The sequence below is a fragment of the Schistocerca piceifrons genome, chromosome 7, assembly GCF_021461385.2.
Source record: "Schistocerca piceifrons isolate TAMUIC-IGC-003096 chromosome 7, iqSchPice1.1, whole genome shotgun sequence".
Classification (NCBI taxonomy): Eukaryota; Metazoa; Arthropoda; class Insecta; order Orthoptera; family Acrididae; genus Schistocerca; species Schistocerca piceifrons.
In genome coordinates, this window is record NC_060144.1 from 98,191,710 (window position 1) to 98,210,639 (window position 18,930).

The 18,930-nt window shown below is 44.1% G+C and overlaps 1 protein-coding gene across 1 annotated transcript in view; it reads left to right on the forward strand.

The window, feature by feature from the left end:
• Positions 1-12,324, forward strand: part of LOC124805476 (furin-like protease 1) — a 231,155-nt gene extending 218,831 nt beyond the window's left edge. Inside the window, exon 11 of the mRNA XM_047266040.1 lies at positions 11,891-12,324. Coding sequence (XP_047121996.1) covers positions 11,891-12,324 — 434 coding nt within the window. The remainder of the gene's footprint in view (positions 1-11,890) is intronic.
• The last annotated feature ends 6,606 nt before the right edge of the window (positions 12,325-18,930 follow it).

Sequence of the window (18,930 nt, forward strand, 5' to 3'; positions counted from 1 at the left end):
GGTTATAATTCTGCTGAACATTTAATATCATTATCACGTTATCCCAAGCACAGACAGAAAATTGCTACTATAGGGAAATGTTTCAATTTAAACAATGACAGGAGTTAACTTGCACACTTCAGCTTCCTAGGGATGTCAGATGCCGTCAAAAATAGGTACACATCTTACTATGTAGATAAGTCTTACTTGAGTCATGTAGTAATACAGTCCTTTCCGCACGTAGAACAGGTAGCGAAAATTATAATATGGGTGCTGATGTGACAGTTCGACATTATATCCTTGAAGATGTGTCTCAGCCGGTCATTTGCTCCGCTCTGGGACGGCTCAATGTAGACGACATATTCATAGCCAGGCTGCAGGGACAAAGGTGGACAATTTCACGGTTGTTCCTTGCAGCCAAGTACCTTTCTAGGTAATGACGCATCCATCGTTTCTAAAGACCGTTCACTTGACTAAAGGGCTGTTGCTAAAGACTGAAAGGAAGCACAGGTCACACCAATATTCAAGAAAGAAAATAAGTGTAACCCATTGAATTACAGACTCATATCACTGACCTCAATTTGCTATAGGATTTTGGAGCATATACTGTACTCGAACATTATGAATCACCTTGAAGAAAATGTCTTATTGGTACATAACCAACACGGTTTCAGAAAATATCGCTCTTGTGCAACACAGCTAGCTCTTTATTCCCATGAAGTAATGAGTGCTTTCGGCAAGGGATCTCAGATCAATTCCATATTCCTGGATTTCCAGAAGTCTTTTGATACCGTTCCTCACAAGCGACTATTAATCAAATTGAGTGCGTATGGAGTATCGTCTCAGTTGTCTGACTGGATTCGTGATTTCCTCTCAGAGAGGTCACAGTTCGTAGAGATAGACTGTAAGTCATCGAGTAGAACAGAAGTGATATCTGGCGTTCCGCAAGGGAGTGTCATAGGCCCTATGCTGTTCTTGATTTACATAAATGATCTAGGTGATAATCTGAGCAGCCCCCTTAGATTGTTTGCAGATGATGCTGTAATTTACCGTCTAGTAAAATCATCAGACGATCAATTCCAATTACAAAATGATCTACAGAGAATTCCTGCATGGTGCGAAAAGTGGCAATTGGCACTAAACAAAGAAAAGTGCGAGGTCATCCACATGGGTACTAAAGGAAATCCGATAAATTTTGGGTATAAGACAAATCGCACAAATCTAAGGGTTGTCAATTCGACTAAATATCTAGAAATTACAATTACGAGCAACTTAAATTGGAGAGAACACACAAATAATATTGTGGGGAAGGCGAAACAAAGACTGCGCTTTGTTGGCAGAACAGTTAGAAGAGACAGCGTACATTACACTTGTCCGCCCTCTGCTGGAATATTGCTGCGCGGTGTGGGATTCACGGAGGATAACGAAAAAGTGCAAAAGAGGATAGCTCGTTTCGTGTTATCGCGCAATAGTGGTGAGAGTGTCACTGATATGATACGCGAGTTGGGGTAGCAGTCACTGAAACAAAGGTTTTCTTTGCGGCGAGATCTATTTACGAAATTTCAATCACCAGCTTTCTCTTTAAAATAAGAGTAATCAGAGCTCGAATGAAAAGATTTAAGTGTTCCTTTTTCCCACGCGCCATTCGCGAGTGGAATGGGAGTGAAGTAGTATGAAAATGGTACGATGATCCCTCTGCCAGGCACTTAAATGTGAATTGCACAGTAACCATGTAGATGTAGATGTAGATGTAGAGGAAAATCAGCCGGTATTGGTGATAACAGCGTGCTGTTAGCTTAGCATCAAGCTCATTTTGCTTCGCATAGACACGAAAAGACTGTCAGAACATTATTTAGGACACAAGTATTTGAACGATTTATGAGCGAAACATATTCTTTAACTCGAAATAAACACCAACCAGTCTGTGGTGGCCGGTTTCAGTATGATATCAGATGACCTAATCTGCCAAACCGGAGCTCAAACTCCAATATCGTGGATAAGTCAAAGCTTTTTTTGTTTTTCCTTTATTGACTTACCTGGACAGAAGGACATATACACTTACTATTAAAGCAATTTAAGAAACCTTTCTTGATGTTGGAAAGTAGGGGTAATGGTAGCCAAACGACTGGAAAATATACTTCTGACACGACAGACTGTTCCGAGAATTCAGACCCGACAAGTAGCAAACAGATGAGGTAAAGAGTTTTTCTTACATTAAATACCCATAAATGCATATACTTCTAACCACAGATAACATATGGCTACTAAAGCAACGTCAAATGTGATAAAAATTGTAAACAGACACACAATCCAAATCGATCATACTGTGCGCTAAATTAGAGTCATCTTCATGCTTTAGGTTTTTTTTTCTGTGTTGGTCCAGTAAAGAGCATCTGCACCAGATGGTGTCAGCCATATATTTGCCACGAGACACACATGCGAAACACACCTCGTAGTAGCTGATGTGAACTGGTGGAGACATGGCTGCGTATATCACACTACCGCCCACAAGGAGTACATGAAGATGATTCCATGTAGCTGGAACCGCTCTCGAGATGAGAGAGCGACTCTTGACACACATCACCATTGGACACTGGGAACACAATATGTCCTGCTGCGCTACTAACCGCTGCTGCTACGTGTGTGATAGTGGTGCGCGTGCATGCCTGGGTGTTTGTGCGTGTGATTGCTGGCGTGCAAGACAGGCGCGTCGTGGCGAGGCGAGGCGAGGCGAGGCGAGGCGAGGCGAGGTGAGGTGAGGTGAGGTGGCGCGTGGCGGCGCAGGGCGCGCCAATCTGCAGGAGTGGGCGCTGGTCTTCTACGGCACGGCCGAGCCACCGGACGGAGCGCTGCCGCCTCCGGGGGCGGCGGGGGTGGTGGGAGCGCCGGGGGCCGCGGGCGTGCCCGCCTCCGGTGTCGGGCCACGCGGGGGCTTCCTGGGGGCGGGGCCCGCCGCCGCCCGGCCTCCCATCGCCGCGACGCCGGCGCCGCCACCGAGGTCCAAGCCGAAGGTCAAGAAGCAGAACTTCCGCGGCGGCAACCGCACTGGCGCCGCCAAGAGCCGCACCACCACCACCACGACCACCACGACCGCAGCTAGCGCCGCGACGGTATTGCCCGCCGTCGCGACCACGCCGCCGCCGCCGGCCGGCCCCGGCGCAGCCGCCGCCGCCTCTCGCGGTCCTGCGGCCACGCCGGCCCCCGGCGCTCCCCGCCGCCTCCCGCCCCCGCCACCACCACCACCGCCCCCAGCGCAGCCGTCGGTGCTACGCGGCGACGTGACCATCATGCTGCAGCCGGCGCCGTCGGAGCCGCTGGGCCGGCCGCAGATGCCGGACGCCTTCCGCAAGTACACCAAGGTCAACGTGCTGGTGATGAAGGAGCCGGCGGCGGGTGTCTCCGTGGCGGAGCTGTCGCGCGATCACACGCTGCGCCTGCCCACAGGCAAGCCCCGCTCCCCGCCCCCAGTCACCGCCTCCACTCCACGCCAACCCCGCACCGCGCTGTCCCTGCCCAGCTGCACCCAAAGCCACCGGTAACATCGAGGAACCATGCTAGGCTGCCGTTCACGGTCGAGCTGGAACATTGCTGCTCTCCTAGCTTTGCCATGAAGGCTTCGGCGTTTCTTGGCTAATCTCAGCAACTTGTTTAATTATAATCGTACGGGATCTTTCTCACGGATGAACGGTCAGTGTGTAGTCTTGATGCAAAGAAGATCCATCTTCCATGCTGGGTGCTCTGTAGCAATTTTTAACTGTCGGGATCTCACAAGTGAAATAAAGTAGCGGCTGTGAAATTGAAAGTCAGAACTACCGCTTGGGTCATGTTCTTATCCGTCGCATATTTTTCCATCCCTTACGTACAGTGAAACTCTAAGGAAGTGTTGAACCAGCTTTTGATCGACATCGCACCATCTGTTGCGTCACTTTTTTACGAGTTGAAAGTCTCATTCTGTAACAGTCATGGAGTCAATCGTAGAAATAGAACTCAAGATACGATACAGCAATGTGTATGCTCATACGATCTTCGAAAAGCTATTTAGTTCTTTTTTAAACATTTTTATGCAGCGACAGCAACTGATATTGTTTATATAAGAATATACCGCCTACAGCTGCAGGTTAACTTTATCGTTTACCTAGGTTTCAACGTTAGTAATAACATCTTCTTCAGAACATGCAAAGAGTTAATATTACAATGTGCTAGTAAATTATGTTAGATATGGTCATCCTACAGGATGCAACGTGTAGTACTTACATAAAATATATTCAGTTCTGTGCTATCTGGTGCAGCAGTTATGTGTATGTGTGTTTTCCTAAGGGCCCCTAGACTTACACACTACGTAAACTGGCTTAAACTAACTTATGCTTAAAACAACACACACAGCCTTGCCCCAGGGAGGACTCTAACCTTCGGCGGGAGGGGCAGCGCAATCCGTGACATGGCGCCTCAAACCGCGTAGTAGTTAAGAAACCGAAATGGAAACCAGCTACACGAACAGCTGCATTTTCTGTTTATTCATGCTCAGATGAAAAACGAAGGAAATTCTTGTCCACTTCTTTCCCTGCACCAGAATGTGTGTATCCAGAAATTCACGTTAACGTAAATACCTACTTCACAAGCCATTCATTTTTCATTTAAACATTGTTGACCAGTTCGTATTTGTGGACTGCATAACCGCTCTCCTCCTTTCTTTCTGCTCTGTGGTTTCCTCATCAAGTCGTTTTCTTTTTGTTCCATCTCTCCAGTAAATGTTTTTCGTTATACACGCATACGTTATTCGTCTGTGGCTGCTATCCCCATTCCACCTGTGAATATGTCAGGCGGTGGTATTAAGCACTTTGGCAGCCTCTTTATACGACCTACTCCCTCATTTTAGTCCGTGTCATCGTCAGTGACATGTAGCGGGTGCAGTACTGTTCAGTAATATGAAAATATTACGTCTCGATGTCAGAGTATATTTTTTTCACATACGACCGGTTCTAATGTCATGTTCACCATCAGCTGATACAAAATGTTTTGCTTCGAGTAGCACGTTAATGTGAACTACAGTTTCATAAACAGTGGTCTGTTGCTGAACTGCAATTCACCCTGACGTACTGTTCAAAGCCATGCGTATTATAAGTGATGATGGTGAACGGGGCATTGAAGCAGATTATATGCGACAACAAATACTCTGAAAATTGATTACAACTGGATGGATTAAAAAGCTGTTCACCAAGCAGGAGAAGGAGAAAACACGTACAAACATTAAGGAAATTTTAAAGCCAGTCCTTTATCCTTCATCCCTCTCCCCTTTCCTTCAACCCTTCTGCCAGGAGAAGAAATCAGTGGGTCCAAGAGCTTGCACATTTCCTTAACTTTTGTATGTGTTTTCTCCTGCGCCCGCTTAGAGAGTAGATTTTTTGTCTGTCTAATTGTATCAATTTTTCAAGAATTATTTTCGTTAAAAATGCTCGGAGATCGAGATACAAGCTTTGTATTACAGCTCAGTAGATTTTTGTCATTGTTCATTACGTCTGATTTCTAACACCGAGCCACCAATTCCTTACAACTTCATAGGATCAGACAAACAAATCTGTTGGATCCAGAATGAGATTTTCAATCCGCAGTGGAGTGTGCGCTGATATGAGACTTCCTGGCTAAGCCATATCTCCGCAATATCCTTTCTTCCGGGAATGTTAATTCTGCAAGGTTCGCAGAAGAGCTTCTGTGAAGTTTGGAACGTAGGATACTAGGTACTGGCAGAGTTGAAGCTGTGGGGACGGATCGTGAGTCGTGCTTGGGTAGCTCAGATGGTAGAGCACTTGTCCGCGAAGGGCAAAAGGTCCCGAATTCGTCTCGGTCCGGCACACAGTTTTAATCTGCCACGAAGTTTCAAATCTGTTGGATGTTAGACTTTCAGCATATTCATGAGACTAAAATAGGCTGTCTCTTTCCGTTTCATTTCAGTTTAATTACTAGATTCATAAAAGATGTCTTCTATTATTTGGAATGTCAGACTGTGTGCTATCATAAACACTCTCGCAGTTTGCTCTGTTTCACCTTATTGCTGTGCAGTCACACTTTTAATGCTACTTTTCTTTATATACAAGCCTCGACGATGAAGTTTCTTCAGTTTTCTTTTAGCAGAGGAACATCGGCAACTTAGGCAATGCAGCACGCCATCACTTTATCCCTATTTTCCACATTTTGGAAAGTGATTTTGGAATTCCGTATTAATTTATTTATTACCTGATTGTACGGTACTGGTAGTAAAGCGAAACGTTTCTCCGGGATATCTTTCCTCCCCTGGTTATCACTCGGAACACTGTTTGTGAGAAATGAATATCAGTCACCCAAATTAAAAAGAGTACATGGACATCTTAATAGTACCGAAGTACATTACGTGTCTTAACTTCGATTAGCACTGCAGTGAAGCGCGACGATTATAACAAGGAAGATTTCGGTTTGAGGTGAAGGGGTCACAAATACACTTTTATTTCGACGTCGAATCGAGATACCATTGTACTACTGCGGGCGAGAGAAGTTAAAACGCATACACAGGGGTCCACTGTCCCTACGCCAGTGAGGAAGAACGCAGTACACCGTAGTGACGTCACCTACCGTCGGCTGTCCGTTATAAAACACAAGAGGAATTGGGGTACTGCCTCGCCCTAACCTGACTTAATAGATGCTCATGCTCTGCTTTGCAGCACAGCCTCGCATTCTGGTCCCGTCTCGTTGCCGGTGGTTGCCGTGGTGCAGCGTCGCCCCCACCACCCCCTTCCACAGCACACTCTCACGTATCATTGATGACGGCCTTCGCATGCCGACCGCGCACCGGTCATGTCACAGCCGTTCGCTTCTTGTTGTTTGTGAGCACGAACTCGTGTAGTGTACCTTAGCACATCGCTTAGCATGAATATTTTTTTCTTTCGTTTTTGCTTTGTATATTGACATTCTGAGCTTGTATGATTTTGTAGCTGTCGATACATGCCAATAGCAATAAATTATTTGCTTTTACCTCATTGTGTTTTTAATTATTTGTTTCTTTTATTAATTATTATTGTGTTATCTTGATGGTAAGTAAACTATAATAATTCACATTTAATTTAATATTGCTTCTGCAAGACCTCGAAAGGTTTATTCAATAACCTAGGTTTAACAGCGTGGTTTCCAGAGTTACTATCCCTGTGCTACTAGTGAAATCGTCGGTAGTGCAATCTCTATTGCTTTTAGGACTGACACCCATGAAAAGAAACTTTCGATTTTTGGTGTCTTGCTACGAAGAGCACGACTTAGTTCCTTAACTTGTACTTAAATTATTATTATCAAGATTACTGTCAGCTGTATTGGTTTACTGACACGACTGTGTTATTTGTGCCACGTGTTTCGTTTCACCATTTTGATTTCTTAGCGAAATTTGCTACCTTCTGCAGCACAATACATGCCTTGTTACTATCGAGTGTCGCCCAGCAGACCCCCGTCTTACTGAACCGTTTGGACCCGCTTCAAGAGCACGTACCTTAAGTGACATTACATTACCGAAAACACAGTGCCCTCTCTACATAACAGATCCCTAGGAGAGACACTGAGTAAGATCTTATCGTGCTTTCTGACAAAATATGCTTCAGTTAGCTGCATGTGGACAAGGCTCTCCTTTTTCCCGGGTAAACTCAGAAGAGGTCCTAATTACTGGCCGATGTGCGAAGTCTCTCCTATGTGACACTCTTTATGGCAAAAACAAATTAAAACATTCGTATGCTTCAATTATATTCTTATTAGATTTCAATAACAATTTTAACATTTAAGTGAAATGAGTGACACAAACACATGTTTTAACTTATACGTCTCATTATTGCTCTCTGTGGGTAGGGTTGGTATGAAATATGGTACCAACCTCGAACTGCACGGATTTTTAACTTCAGATGCAATAAGCAATATGAATTTACGTCAAAGCTTCTTTATCGCTGAACGGAAGGTCCTTTGCTAGTTCCGTAGCCGGAAACTCCAAAACTGGAGTGTGGCGGTAGTGAGGGGACTGATTAGTTTTCAGACTGCTTCGATACGGCCTGCAAAGAATTCCTCTCAGAGTAGCCCTTGCATCCTATGCCATCTGTTGTGTATTGGATGCATTCCATTCTGTCTTCCTCTACAGCTCCGTTTCCACAGAAGTTTTGCTTGATGTATTAATACATCTCGTATCCTTCTGTCGCTACTTCTTATCAGCGTTTCTACATGTTCCTCCCCTCACCAATCCCGCAGAAAACGTCTCATTTCCTATTTTATCACTCCACCAAATTTTAAGCATCCAACTATAGCAACACATCTCATACGCTTCTGTCCTCTCGTTTTCCGGTTTTTCCACACTCAGTCGTACACTTCTTTACAACGCTGGGCTCCAAACGTAGGTCTTCAGCAATTTATTCCTCAAGTTTTATAGTAATAGACTTTTTTAGGCTAGGAATTCCCACTTTCGCTGTGTTAGTCTGCTTTCTATGTCATCCTGCGTTGTTTTGGTTCATAATCGGCAGAATTCCTTCACTTCTTCTACCTCGTCATCCCCAATTTCGTTGTTAGGTGTATTGCTAATCTTGTTTCTGTTACTACTCATTGCCTTAATCTTTCTTAGATTTATTCTCAATCTACTGCATGTCATAATTTCATCGTTTCTCATTTCATTGGACTTTGTAATGTGATCACCGAATCTTATCTTTGACATTCTTACGCCCTGAATTTCAATCCTGATCTTCCCCCTGTGCTTACGTGTGGCTCCCGCCGCATTTGACATCTAGTCTCCCAAAGCTCTAATTCTATTACTGGACCCCTACGTCGACTCCTTATTTCTTCTTCTAACAGGTCATCAGACTGCTCCTGTCACTCGTGGATGCCTTCAGTGTTACTCCATATCCCTGTGACCAGAAAACGCTTCTCTTCTTTCCATTTCACTTCGCTTACCCCCGCTGTGTCTAGATTGAACCTTTTGATTTACAATTCCAAATTTTCAAGTTTCCGTACAACTTTCAGTTTCCCGACGTACCGTGTTTATACTCGTAGAACATTACCCGTTCATTAGTTGTTGTATGTTTTGCTCATGGTTACGTCCCCACGGCAGTCCTCTCGCAGAGATCCAAATGGGGGACCAATTTGCAATCTTTTTCCAATATTGAGATCAGAAGGGCACTTCTTCAAGTAGAAACCACATGTACAATGGATCACATTGTGTCCTTAATTGGGTGGTCTCCGTTTCCGTCTCCGTCTTCATGCCGTTGATCATTGCTAGTTATTTCGTCTCTGAGGCGTAGCTTCCTAACTCAAGGGCGACGTAGTGTTCCAAACCTCTGCCCCTTCGCCGCCCTGTTTGTTAAGGCCCTCGGCAGAACGAGAGTGACTCCTTATACCGGAAGTCTTCGGTCGGCATTGCTGACTATAATTGTTCCAAATTTAAGCAGCGATGTTTTAAGCGACTATTTTTCTCTATTACTATTTTTCTCTATTACTTAGTCACATGAGGAACGGCACGTAAACCTTCTGGGGAGAGAGTGAAGATTTGGGGAATCAAATGATGACGCTATCAAACAACATATAATGTTTTACAATGGATGTGGAAAACTGGTCCAATGACTTAATAGGAGAATGTTCATAAATAATGGGGAAATGGAACCTTGCCATGTGTAAGCTGTATTCCAGTAGTAAGACGTTTGTTTACTGCCATCAGGTGGCCGACGTAATATAGTTTTTCGTTCCCACGGTTTCAGAGACATTGAGTTTTCCTTCTAGTTCACTGTTTCTCTTTTCTTTCTGTAAGTGAAAATATGTTCTTGTTAGTCTTTTGTGCTTCTGCACACCGTGAAGCATCTTACTTGCACAGTTATCCTGTTTTACGTCTATTATTATTGTTATTGGGATTTTAAGATGTTCAGTAGTAAGTTGCGTTAGTCTTAGAAACGTTTGACTGCACGATAAATAAGCTTTACTAGAACCTTTAATATCTTTAATGCATTTTTTAAACTTTTACTTGTTGCTGTTTTATTCCTTCATATATATGTGCACAGTTGGTCAAAATTATTCGTACAATATTATTTACTCATTTAACCTATTAAATCATGAAAAGATATTTCATTATTTTTTGTTCGTAGCTTTATATTTTACTGCACCGATATGTTACATGATGCGAGAGCATGTCTGCATGTGGCATGCAGCCTTTCTGTTTGTGTGCAATTTCTTCTTCAACAATCGGTAATGGTTCATACAGTGTGACACGTTCGAAATTTACTGTCAGAACTATAATTAGAAATTTGTGAGTGAATTATGGTACTCGAACATTGGTTTCTATCGCGGAAACAAGATACTGGCCACATACGTTCTAAGGTGCACTTTTACTTAACCAAGTTATTGCTGATTATATTCACAAGGCAGCCACAGAAGATTGACAACATCGTCGTTCTGAGGAGGAAGCATTTTGAACTTGTCCTTGTACCTTAGTGAAAGGAAGCAGAGGCTGACAGCGAAACATCCGAGGTATGTGACAGCAACCGAAAAGTGACGGATCTATCGAGGTCGTTTAATTGAAAGGCAATTGTACATGGATGAAGCAGTCGTCCAATGCCTATCCATGGAAGGGGGACATAGAGAATGACCGTAAAACGACTTCATTGTGCAGATGCAGACAGCTGTCACTGACTTGTAGCACCTAGCAACGGTCGGAGGTGCGTGCTAGCAGCCGTTGGTAGGACGCGCATCACAGTGTCGGCGCAGAAACCTCTGGGAGCCAATGTAATAGATAGAGGCCGTACAGGTTCCTTATGCCATCGTGACAACTAGTTGCTCTTGTGACACTCGTCTCTCTCTATTGATATTCGGAATGAAAGTAAGCCTCATTGGCTGGTATTACCATTTTATGTGTAAGAGTCCAAATCTGTTGAGAAATCGCACTTGTGTTGGTTGCAGCAGGATCGGTTGAGATGTCCATCCGCCAGTACCATATGCTTCCTACATCTGTTGCTTCTGCACTGCGCTATACACTAATGAGTAGCAGTATTATCCTGGAAAGGACTGAAATATGCCAGCTGATTAGTTCAAATGGCTCTAAGCACAATGGGACTTGACATCTGAGGTCATCAGTCCCCGCTACAGTCTGGAACCGCGAGACCGCTTCGGTCGCAGGTTCGAATCCTGCCTCGTGCATGGATGTGTGTGATGACCTTAGGTTAGGTAGGTTTAAGTAGTTCTAAGTTATGGGGGACTAATGACCTCAGAAGTTGAGTTCCATAGTGCTCAGAGCCATTTGAACCATTTCATCAGTCCCCTAGACTTAGACATTACACACATCCATACCCGAGGCAGGATTCGAACGTGCGGCCGTAGCAGCAACTCGGTTCCGGACTGAACCGCCTAGAACCGCTCGGCCACTGCGGCCGGTGTCGATTTAGTGTTTGTATTAAAGTGCGATGAGAGTGGCGTTTTCGAGGCAAGAGGACGCTACGATACGGCATACAGGGATTGAAACTTCGGAGGCCACGTTAGGGCTTGCACTGCGGTTCGTTCAGCAGCGTGTGAGGGACTACCCGATGAGAAATTTCAGCTGCAATAGACGAGAGAGCAGCCTAAGTTGCAGGTCCCCTTTCAGTGACGTTTTATCCACTACGTGTTGGCTAAAGCCACAGGCTGCTAGTCCCTAAGAATAGAGTTGAATGCCCGCTTGGCTACTTCAGATATTTTGTGGTGGCATTAGGTTATGTTGCACCTGTTAAGGCCATAATTGAATGAATAAGCTTCGACACTGGCACGCTTGCCGTTAGAAACACACGAAATCGAAACACTTTGTCCGCGTTGGGTGCCATACGACGCTTTAGTGTGACAGTAAGTCAGGGCTGTTAGGGCAGAGTGGCAGACTGCGGGCTGTGACGCCTCGATGTGTGTTTGTGCGCAGGCAGCGTCTCTGGCTGGGAGCTGGTGCTGCACGGCACGGAACAGCCGGCACAGCCAGACGACGCCGCCACCGCCGCGCCGCCGCCGCCGACGGCCGCCCCCGGCACGGCCGCCCCCCGCACGCGGCCCCCGCCGTCGCTGCCCCTGGGGGCGGATGCGGGCAAGCAGCAGCAGCAGCAACAGCAGCGCTGGCCCCCGTACCCCCGGCCGCCCGCGCACCACGACAACGAAGTGGCGCCGCCCCCGGCCGCGGCGCCCGCCTCCGCCCCCGACGCCGCCGCGCGGCCCCCTTCGGTCGGCGACGCCGCCTCCAGCTCCGCCTCCGCCTCGGGCTGCGTGTCGCTCGCCAAGAACGGCCACGGCTGCCTAGGTTTGTGCCTCGCAGTGGCCGCCGGCGCGTCGGCGCTGCTCCTGCAGACAAGGACGCTCGTCTGATGCGCTGAGCCGAACACTGGTGTCCGAGCGAGCCGGAGGGCGAGGGATCCCGTGTGCGGTAGCTAGAGCTGTAAAGCGTCGAGGGGGCACGTACCCAGCTGGAGAGCGGACTGTTTGTTTGGCACAGCTGTTCAGTAAGACCAGCGCGTGCCGGACACACCTGCCGAAAAAAGTACCACTGACATCTTACTACCTTCCTCGAGACATCATATTCCTCTCTTCAGCTCCTAACCCTATACTCAAACTATTTTGATCCATCCCGAGATACACTGTCTTGGCTTATCGAAAGCGTTGACCTACACCAAGAATTTTTGACTCTAGAGAATATTCCGAACCATTTCATACAGAACGCTGAGAATAAAATGACCCAACAGACAATTCGAATGTTTTTATTTGGAATAACGACTGTCATCAAATCTCGGTGACTTATATTCTGACAGTTATTGTTCAGTTTTGATGTACCATATATTTAATTGCTCTATCATGGGTAGTTCACCCAGTGAATGGATTTTGTCTTCTTTTAGCGTATTCATACACTTAACTAGCCATATTGCTCCTCAGTTTCCACAGAATTCATCACATGAATTCCCCACCGGAATACCAAAGTTTCCCTCTTACCAAACATAAAGCAGTCTACGACAGTTCCACCTCTTGTAGAACAATTGTATCTACGTGCCAAGGAACAGAAACGCCTATTCTTTACCGGTTGTACCGGCGTACCTCTTTCAAAGGCTTCCACTTCATCGCAACAGATTTATTATGCACTTCGTGTCTTGGGATCTTTTGTGTCATTCACTAACCTGCTGCCACAGCTTGCAAGCACTGTCATGAGCAGTATAAGATCTTCATCGACTCCCATACTTCGAAAAATTACCACACCTCAAAGGTGAAGTACGTAATCATCAGTCAATTCATTAGCTCAAAAGTCTTTCCAATACTTGTAAAAAATACAGTTTCCATTTACCAAACACTTAAGTAAGATAATACGTGTCTGTGAATCACACACTGTTAGCGAATGTTAAAAGATTTCTATGTCCTGGTTTGCCTATTGGAAATAATGAAAGTGAACAACGTTTTACATACCTTCCTTATAACATTAAACAGTTTTTATCATGCGACCTAACTCCAACCCACGTCTTTTTATCTTTGACATTGTGAGCCATTGACGTTGTTTGCCATCTGACAAGCAAAGAGATGGGACTACACGTATCTGTTCACCGACAATCTCAGAACGTTAACTGAATCTTAATATTTTGAATGGCTTACTGAACAGCTCTGACGGCAAACATTTGACGAAAGATTACTGTGTGGAATCGCTTGTGCTATTCCTTTTCTATATGCTGCGATTCATTCACCGTGCATGTCTTCAAATCTTCAAAAAACAGTTTTTTAGCCGAAGAACTTCATTCCTTTCGCGATTCTTTTTACATCAATTTTATTTACGCGCTTCCTTCGGAAGCAACTAGATTGCAGTCTCAAACAAAAATTGTTTTGTAACTACGACTAGTGGAACGTGCAAGGAAAAATGTAAAAAAGAATAAATATTTGGCCTATTCGTCCGGTGCTGAACACTAATATTAAACATGTTTTTGCATTTCATTAATTGCTCAAGAAGTTGGTGGAGCTTTTTTACTAGAGGATATGAATTTAATAACTGCAGTAACTGTAACTGTTTTGTAATTCCGCTGGCAGCTTGGCTGCTACGGTAAAAAGAAAAAGAAAGACGAAAAACAGAACTTTTTTCTAAGGACGTATTGTTTAGACCATGATCTTTTCTCGTACCGACCTAAAGTGCATTTTATTTCCGAAACATGTACGTGTGTGTTCATAAACAGTGCCAATTATTCGCGCCTGTTGCGCGATTTCGTAGCGGCTGTGTGTTTGACATTGACTGCGTGCGTGCGTGCATGTGTGTGTGTGTGCGCGTGTGTTTTACGTGATAAACATTCCCCAAGCTCTGAATACTGTCGCAATATTCCATAATCGCGAATTTATTGACAAATGTATATTGTTCGTCCATGTCGAATCGGAACAGTCATACACAAAAATTATGTGCCTAGCGTTCTTTGAGCGAAAATATACAGTAGATCGCATAGCCCAGCTAATTTTGGACTGGGGCTCCGGCGTTCTTTACTTCCAAGCGCATGGGCCGCTTATAGAACAGTCTTCGTTCGAGACTGAGCTGTACAAATGTCTTGTGTACGACGGAGCAGCGTTTGGAGAAGAAACGTTCTCCTGTACTATAATACTTGGTTTCATGAGAACGTTGAGATCATATCGGCTCGTTATCTAAACTGTACACCGCGTGAACACTGCTGATCGCTTTTCGTATGGCGGTTGATGTACTGAGCACTGAGGACACATTTCCCGTTCCACTACAGATGTTACCGTCTACGAATTTTAGCTCTCCAGTCTCAATATAAATTACGCACATTATGTAGTATGTATATAAGTCGCTTTTGGGTATGACTGTTCGCGAAGAATCATTACTAAGTGGTTTATATGTACACATGTATTCGTATTTCAAGTGCAATTATGAAAAGCGTTGCAAATGTTGGAACTGTGCTGAAGTGGGGACAGCGCCTGTGTGTAGAAACGTTCTCCTTGACATGAAGGAAAAGTCCGACAATGTCCCAATATATCCCCCAGCAGTATTAATTACGTGTTAGAGTGCTGTTTAGTTGTAGAGATAGCGAAATATTGCGCATGGAAGCGCAATGTTGGTTGTGTTTCCTTATTTGTTTAAAGTTCTGTTGAGTTATTATTGATAGTGGTTTAATATGGGATTAGCTTTAGTATTGTTTGAACGATTTATTTCATTGTTTTAGTTGAGTTATTTTATGTAATGTCAGCCACCGGGAGCTACTCCATTTGCACGTTTGACGCACAAAATGTTCATCGCAGCTTCCACGAAGTAAGGAAATTTTTATAAGTGGTATCGGGAAATTATGCAAGTGGCTTTACTCGCACGCAAGAGTAGTAAGTGCATTAATTTGTTCACTTGCAGAACCTAAATGTGTTTATTGTTAAACGTATTGATTTTACGCACAGCATGTCAGTTACCGATATGTTCCATTAGAGTTAAATAACACAGTCAGAGGATGTAAAAGTTATATGTCAATTATACTGAGGACCTTACGAGATTCGGAGCAAACTAAATGTGTCCAGGGAAAATGAAGGCACATGTTTCGTAACATTCCCAACAAATTCTACATTTGGATTTGCAGGATAATTTATGTATTTGCTTTGCTAAGTTTTTATAGTGGGCTCTGTCTAGAAACGTAGAGGCGTTTTACTCTTTCCTAACCCACTGAGTCCTGGAATGTACTGCTTGAGGTGTACGTAATGGGCTGTATTTGTAAATTGTGATGGTTGAAGCTGCCGCGGGAGCTCTTGGTGGTTTTATGTGTTGATGATGATAACGCTGATGATGTATGTTTTCGCCTGTACAGCATGCCTCTTGAGTACACGTCTACTTTATTCTGTTGTAAATCTTTCTGTATGAACTCCACTGTTACTTCACACCATATTCAAAAACACGTACTACATATTGTGTGTGTGTATATAGTTTCTACTAGAGAAAATCTACGAATCACTCAAATGTATGTGTATAACAGTCACGTAATTACTTTTTAATTTTTGTTATCAAGACACGGTACTAAAATACCTTCCTTCATGCGTCCGGTTAATTTCGTCAGTTGTTCCTTTGCTGACATTCTCCGTTTTGCTTGTTTCACGTCTGCATTCGGGTTAGTGTCGAAGGTCTAGTAGCTTCTCTCTAGTAGGAGCTCAGTACCCAAAGCTTACGTTAGTTCCTGTGTGCAAGTAAGTTAATGCAGAGGCAGCTGGTAAGATTGTGTTGAATGATTTGTCTTGATGTTTCTTTGTAAGACGACATATCTTTCACGAATAGAACAGTATTTGTACAGTAAGATTAAGGATGAAAATTATAAAACGAAGGTGTTTTCATACCGATGTTATTGTGATGTAAAAAAAACAAGAAAGCGCATAAAAAGAGTAGAAAGAGAGAAATGATATTATTTAAAAATAAAAACTGATATGAACAGAAGGCAGCTCTTATTGACAACATTCCAATATTCGGACGTGGCGGACGGAACAGCATCATGCAAAGGACACAAGACGCGATGACTAGACTGCGTGCAGGCAGATTTGGGTAGCAACTAATGAAAATTTATTTTGAAGAAAAGGTTTGGTGGAATTTGTTCACTTCCAGACGGAGTTCGTAACACTCAGACAGTACTGTTTGATTCTACGTACCTCTGTAGCTCAGAATAGCTCTGTCTATCTAGGTTTTACGTTAAAAATTGGTTTTCTGTTCCATATTCACATGTAAAATAGTTCTGAGCACAGTCAACATGTAGTAGCTAGACGTTGCCTGTAGTAACTAGGGACAAATCACATACTTACAGAAAGTATATAAAATAATTACATACTTAAAATAAAGTTTGTTGTGTTTAGTGGAATAATGATTAAGAAAGTACTAGCCAAAATATAAACAGTGAAATTACTCATTGCGTGACGCAACTAACGTGAATTTGCGTAGGACATCTACACACATTGCAGCTGTTATTTGGAATTATAGAAACAAAGTAAGATTAATAACTGAAGAAAAGTATTTGAATATTACATCGTATGCACGAAGAATACTTTACCCCATCTCTAGGGAATTCATCGCAAAAATTTCACTTATGATTCGCACATTCAGTCAACAATCACTAGTTTCACAGAGGAAATTTTCTCGATTGAAGTGCTGAAGCCGTAACTCGCGTTGTCATGTGTGTGATATGTCCCTAAATCTGAAGGCACAACATCGTCTGCTGCCTGTGCCTGATGCCGTTCCACGTCTTGTGTCCACACTCACTTCCATCATTCCTTTCGTACCAATGTCAGCTTTCCGTTTGTTTCGTCAAGCTGTTACGTCTGAGAGTATGACAGACAAAAGAATGTTTCTTGGCTCACTGTTTCCCTTTTATTTTCTTTTTCTTGTTGCCTGGTGTGTTACTGTGCTTCTCTGGTTTTCATTCACGCTTGCAACAGCTGGGAAAAACGAGAAAATATTGTTAATTGGACTGATTATTTTACGAAATGAAGCACTGACGTTACAATAGAAGTGAGTAGGGTTTGAAATATTTCGCTAAACCACGCCTTCCATGACCACGGGATAAATGCGTTTGATTTCCGCCATGTCCATCATTTTAGAGATGGTTGCGGAACTCGGCTATTCGATAGGGGATGTCAAATTAAACATCTTTTAGCCGTCAATTTTCAACCTTATTTTCTTTGGCAACCACTTTTAGCGTTTTACTACGCCATCTTGAGACCACTGAATGACATGTGGGAAGAATCTACCTCGCTTGTGCTCAAAACAGAGGCCAACAGTATTGGTTTTAGTAGATATTTTCTACAGTGATCACTTCAACCATAAACTGCCGCCTGTTCAGTTCCCAGTATGGAAGTATTCTCCGGAGGCATTATTTTTAAATTGTAATTAATTATGTAGTATCCAAAGAAGAGAGATCTCAGCCATTATGTTTGGATAATGAGAAAATCTCGTGCAAGGTCGTCCTATGTTTACGTCTTTCGAAGGCTCGACTTCTCCACGATGCTTCATTCGTGCCTTCAGTACACGATAATTATTCTATTGTTGCCGCTAATGATTAGGAAGCGGTAAGGGGTAACCAGAAACGATAACATTCTGATTGAGGTTTACAGTTTCGCTCACTTTCTCCCTTCGGAATCTCACCCTGTGCATTTTCACGACCCTCTTTCATCCATTATCATGGAATATTGCAAGAGTGCTTTCGATCCAAAGCTTCGTTGTCGTCTGAGACCCCTGTCCGGCCATTTTAAATTTTGGTTTTCTTGACCTCTCCAAAACTTGAAGCAGATGCGTAGTAGAATGAGATTTTCACTCTGCAGCGGAGTGTACGCTGATATGAAACTTCCTGGCCGATTAAAACTGTGTGCTGGACCGAAACTCGAACTCGGGACCTTTGCCTTTCGCGGGCAAGTGCTCCACCGGGAGAGCTTCTGTAAAGTTTGGAAGGTAGGAGACGAGGTACTGGCAGAAGTAAAGCTGTGAGGACGGGGCGTGAGTCGTGCTTGGGTAGCTCAGGTGGTAGAGCACTTTCCCGCGAAAGGCAAAGCTCCCGAGTTCAAGTCTCGGTAAGGCACACAGTTTTAATCTGCCAGGAAGTTTCAGATGCGTAGTAGTTTATTAACGCCACGAACGTTGAAACTTCCTGGCAGATAAAACGGTGTGTCGGACCGAGACTCGAACTCACGATCTTTGCCTTCGCGGGCAAGTGCTCTACCATCTGAGCTACCCAAGCACGACTCACGCCCCGTCTTCACGGCTTTACCTCAGCCAGTACCTCGTCTCCTGCCTTTCAAACTTTACAGAAGCTGTCCTGCGAACCTTGCAGAACTAGCACTCCCGGAAGAAAGAATATTGCGGAGACATTGCTTAGCCACAGCCTGAGGGATGTTTCCAGGATGAGATTATCTCTCTGCAGCGGAGTGTGCGCTGATATGAAACTGAAAGGCAGAGGTCCGGAGTTCGTGTCTCGGTCCGGCACACAGTTT